Here is a 5,511-nt window from a genome sequence, read left to right as displayed (position 1 = left end):
GCAGCTGTGGCGATGCTGGATGGGGCTGCTGCTTTGGCACCGGCATGCCGTCGGAAATGCATTCGGGTTCTTTGGTGAAGAAGCTTATGCTGTTGTTGGATGACGATCCTCTCGATACGATCTGGAGAGCATAGCCAACCGGTGGAGATGAGATGCCTTGCGGAGGGCGCAACTGATGGGCCGGAGAGATGATCCGGTTCGCGGTTGGGCCACTTGGTTGATAGGAGGAAAGCTCACTCGAGCGTTGGATCGATCCGTTTGATGGTGCCGTACCACATTTTTGGATTCAACCGTAGCACGCCAAATTCAGCCGGTTCATACTTCCAATCCTGCACGCAAAATATACTATTGGATCAATCTCGCATGTAGCGTCGATATATCAATCCTGCACGGGTCAGATTGAAAGATTCAACAGCAGAAGATCAGTAGAAAGGCTTTAGAGTAAGAAGGATTAGAATGGCGATTTAGAGAATCTAGAACACATATTAAAGAGTTTTCTTACCGTCTGTGGCCTTCGAAGATCACTTCTCCGAATTGCCAATAATGAATTGAACGAATTGAAGATCACTTCTCCGAATTGTCCGGCGAAAAGAACACAATATTGTTCGTCAAGAGGCTGGTACCTCGCTGGTACCTCGCTGGTACCTGAAAATAGAAAATTGGCAACAATTTTTAAACCACGCAAATTATTCCGTGGAAGAAATTTTTAGTCGCGCAAGAAATGTTTTGCTGGACTACGCGAAACAAGCAAACTTGCTAGGCGTGTTTATGACCACGTTTCGATATCTCGCACCATCGATTTGTGGTTGATTTCAGGATAAAAATAACTTTCCCTAGCATTATTTGCAAAGCGAAAATGTTTAAGTTTTAATTACTCAGGTTCAAAACCTGATACAGTATGCAGACAACGTTTCTTAATCGAAATTGGTACATCTTTGATTATTGAACTAGACGGTATAAACACACCGCGCCATGAAAATGGCAAAAATCGAACCCTTGACGCTATGCTTTATTTACGAAAATGTAGGTTCTTTTTTGTATGGATTTTTGTGCTTAATTTTCCGCTGTCTCGACTGGCCGCAAGGACACTGGCCTCCTACATTTTACATTCCTCTCCCTTGGTACTACGCCGTGAGGTTGAATCCGATTCAATTTCCCCGGGAAACGACTAACGAGAAATCGAACATCCTTGCGGACCGTGGCCAATATTTGTGCGTGTTCTTTTGTTTGTTACATTCCAAAGGTGTGCGTCGTCGTGTGCCGTGTTGTCTTTGTGCATTTTTGTCTATTATTTGTGATACGATAACGGAAGGCTGTGCTGCGTTCTTCGCCAAAAAATGGTATTCTAGGCCGCTCACTGTACAGAAAGGATACCAGCTCACTTGGACCAACCATCAACATCGCAACAAGGATTTGCGCAAGATACCTGGATTAAAGGTACCCGAAGATGGAAGACTTCACGCCACTCATCAATCTACAGGTTGGTAATTCTTCCAAAACTGACTCTTTGTATGCTTGTGGAATGTCCTGTAGACAAAGGAATTGTTTAAACTTCGAACAAACCGTAAGGATTTTCGTCCGCGAGTCTCGCCCATTTTACAACGAAATGACCAGTCTTATCGTATTTATTCTATTCCCTGCGCCCGCATCAGTCGACGCGGCGAGGGCATCGCCCTTGCCGTAAAAGCCAAACACAAAACAACCGCGGAAACCCGTGGAAAACCTACAAAACATTATGTAATTTACATGAAACCCGCCCCTCTTCCCTTCGACCCAGGGACCCTCTGGTCATTACGTTACTATCCATGCTCATTCATCCGTCGAGTTTGTTCTTTTATCCTTTTTATTTCCTTTTTCCTTCTTTTTCTGTTATCATTCGTTAGTGATTACAATACGGAGCGTCTTGTTCTACATCCTCGAAGTGCATGCAAGTGTTCTGGGGTGGTGCTTTTAAAGGTCAAAGTGCAGTCGTCGTGTTTTTATGTGCCGTCGGATATAAAATTGCAGCAGATAACGACGACTGTGTCGTTCGCTGCTGTCCAGCATCATCGCTATCATCGAGTCGAAGGGTTATGCATCATTTACAAAGCATGCAACAGCAAGAAGCCTGTTGACTCACTACCGATCACCAACAGTGACCGTGGAAGGGCGCTAGGCCAAGTGCAAGATAAAACCGTTTCTATTGTGCAGTTGTACCGAGGAAGTTTTGTGTGAAGGACACGGGCACACAGTTGGAAACGGACTGCGGACGGGTGCTGGTGGCGCAACGAAACGAAACTGTAATCACACGCGGCAGAAGGAATAATTGTTTGTAAGTTTTTTTGCTTCTTTTTCTTTGCTTTCTTTTATTTTAGTTTAAGTTTCCGGTATTTGTATATCACGGGTTTACCATTCACTTATAGCTTGGTTGTTGTTTGCTGCACTTGTTTGACCATACTCACTCTACACATTTTTTTCAATGAAAAAGATAAGCAAAACCAGCACTCATTGCTGGTGAGTATGGTGATTTAACCAGTAGATTTCAAATTGCGCCGCACAGTTGAAGCCCGCATGACAACATTGTTCTGGGATGCTGGAAGTGATGGACATACACCCCCGCGAATTTGTATGCTGAACCTTAACTGAGAAACAGTCAAATGAAACTTTAACGATAACGATGTTCCAACCAGCACAGTACTACCACAGATGTGATTTTATTATCAATTAATTTTTACTTTTTTGGGTTCGGTTGGCCTCATTTCATCTTGCTGCACTGGTTAATCAATCACGTTGTGGAAGAGTATCATTAAGCCAGCAGATAGTAGATTCATTGTGCTACAGTGCACAATACCGGAACATACGCTTTTCATTTCAATATTAAACATTCTTTTTCGCACAAGCTGTTAACGAAGAACATGTTCATCTGTTGCCAAAGAGAGGTTATCGAAATGTGGGAGAAAGAGGAACAAAGAAAGAATTTTGATGATGCCACCATCGTAAAGCATCGTCATGGTGATGTAGAAAGGGGTGTGACGGTGTGCGGTCCATGAATACCAATGAGCGGATTAACAGTGAAATGGACTGGTCAACAGCATACACAGCAAAAACCGAGTGGAGTTTAATTCTAAAGGATAGATATCCTAGACCGCAATGCGAACGTGGAGTGTTTCCACAGGACCAACAGCGTCGCAAATGGTGCGAGGATGCTGGTGGTTGTGATAAATAGAGGGAGAACGTGTTGCTTTCAACACAAACTATTAATTAGGTGCCAGTCATTTTCTGTTACTAGAGGTTTCTTGTAACCAGAGAAATAGTATAACATTTGTTTATGCTAGATTCAATTCAAATGGTCATGACTGAATCGTCTTCAAATTGTAAAAAAAAACGCTCTGCTTCTCATGACAAGATTGTGGTCTTTAAAAAAAACGATTTACGTGGCGTAGGGACCTGTGACACGCGCCACTGTTACTCCACAATCATCATTATCAGTTTCGCAAAAGGGCGTATAACTCACCCATTATCCCCCGAAATGACGGTTTCTGGATCGTTGAACAGCAATAGGGTAGCATAGCGGCGGCATCTCGTTCCACTTAAACGCACGCTTTGATTACGAAGCGAATGAACTTGGGTGTCGTGTAGCCGCGTCGCTTTGATTGCGATAAGAATGATGCTGCTAATTGAACCGTTTAGGGGCTTCCATGGAAACTGGACACGGGCAGTGGAGGGAACTGGATTTCTTAACGTTTTCGTAACAACTTCGTTCTAAGGCGCACCAAATAACCAACTATCGCAAAAGACGTTGAACTTGATTGAGACGTTCCCGCTGATAGTAAATTCTTCTTCGAATCTTCGAAAAGAAGGCAGACAGAGGTTAGTTATTCCGGGCACATTCCAATGAAAACACCTTCGGGTCATAAAATGGAATCAATTTTGCACCGTTCATAGAGCATCCGAAGCGACTATGTTTGATGTCGCTCTGGCAAACGCTCTACATGGCAGCGACACGGATGTTCCGGGGTGGCATCGTTCATCGATCTGCACGGCAAAGGCGCTTTGTTGGCATGGAAACACGGGGTGCCTGTCTGCCTCTAGATAGGCCCTTTGAATGGGGTTACAGATGATGCTGGTCAACGGTTATTCAAGCGATTATGCCGAACATTCGGAGGGGGACCAGGGCGTACCTAATAGGCTTTTTCGTGAAGAATTCTATGAAAAGCCTCAAAATGATGTGCCACAGGAGAATGTGATATCAGTCTTTTTTGCGGAAGAATTCCATCTCTAACTTTTCCCCTGCCCGGTGTCCGATGTGTTATCGATAATGGAGTGTCAGTTGTGATGTCAGTTTTCGACTTAAGTAGTGCCTTTTCCCGCCGGCAGCGTTCGTTGAACATGGTTTTCCTTTAAAGAAGCGAATCTGTGTTTGATCGAACCCATTTGTCTTTTCATATACGGCGTACATATCTTTTTAGCTTGATTTAAAGGTAAAATGCAACCTTTTTTCTCTAGAACATTGCACGAACAAGCGAAACTGGTTGGCCCTGTGTTGAAACCATTTTTCCCTAACCTCATAAGCATTCCTAAAGTTCCTGAAAGAATTTCCCGTTGGTTCTTCGTTGGTTATTTTTCATTTTCATGGCATACTTGGAATCGTTCAGAATGTAATTTCAACCAGCAAACTGCTGCGGTGTGTGACGATGGGTCATCGGTTTCCAGTGTGCTGCGTTTGTATTTCTACTTCCCATCTTTGCCAGCAGCTTACTTTCGTTTGAATGTCTTTAAGAATCAAGAAACGTAACGCACTCATGAAAGCCCCCCGTTCACAGCGGATGGCTTTAATTGAATTCGGCACTTCACAAATATTTACCCGGCATTTGATGGAAGATCTTATCGCATGGTGGGGTAGCTATCAACAGGGCGGGCCTGTTGGATCGCTGTCTGTCCTTTTGTCGCTTTGCTATGCATCCTTGCATGGTTACACTTGTCAGAAAACAATTTCAGATTTTTCATTTCGAGAACAGAATTAAAAATATTTTCTCCCGGCTTACAGAAACTGAAACAGGGGTCCACCAAGAGAACAACACATCAGTTCAAAATGATATTTAACCGTGTATACTATTCTTTTACGAGCTCATACTTTATGCTTCGAGGGAAAAATGGAACCAACGAATCTAGAGTAGCAATTTACAATTTGTCGTTCCTTATCATTATGCTCCGCAGCCAACAACAACCGGCATACTCAGCCTACTGCTTTTCCATCCGATGGGATAGCAACCATTGTTTGTGTAGGGCTAACAAAGCAATCCTAAAGGAATTCTGGGGTTGGACAGCCGGAAAGCCTTACTTGTTGTGCCAGCCCATATCTTTTTAGTTGCCATCTATTTGACATGGTCTCGCCTATACGCTTGTAGCTTCTAATCGCGGTGGAAAATTTCCTTTTCATTCTCTTGTACTGTGATCCTTACTTTTCCACACAGAGCCGAACAAATTGTTGTATTTAAGGCTTAACAAAGGTCCTGATAAACAATCACTAAA

General features: G+C 43.4%; 1 protein-coding gene across 2 annotated transcripts in view; it reads left to right on the top strand.

Annotated features, from left to right (window-relative positions):
* The first annotated feature begins 1,048 nt into the window (after positions 1 to 1,048).
* Positions 1,049 to 5,511, top strand: part of LOC125949640 (proton-coupled amino acid transporter-like protein CG1139) — a 7,938-nt gene continuing 3,475 nt past the window's right edge. Inside the window, exons 1-2 of one of the 2 annotated variants that reach the window (XM_049676882.1) lie at positions 1,049 to 1,480; positions 1,884 to 2,311. Coding sequence is in view for 1 of the 2 variants with exons in the window: in XM_049676881.1 (XP_049532838.1) it covers positions 1,448 to 1,480 (33 nt within the window). In the remaining variant the exon portion in view is untranslated. The remainder of the gene's footprint in view (positions 1,481 to 1,883; positions 2,312 to 5,511) is intronic. The other variant, XM_049676881.1, reaches the window with a different exon arrangement.

Source organism: Anopheles darlingi, chromosome 2, assembly GCF_943734745.1.
Source record: "Anopheles darlingi chromosome 2, idAnoDarlMG_H_01, whole genome shotgun sequence".
Taxonomy (NCBI): domain Eukaryota; kingdom Metazoa; phylum Arthropoda; class Insecta; order Diptera; family Culicidae; genus Anopheles; species Anopheles darlingi.
This window is presented reverse-complemented; position numbering and strand designations above follow the sequence as displayed.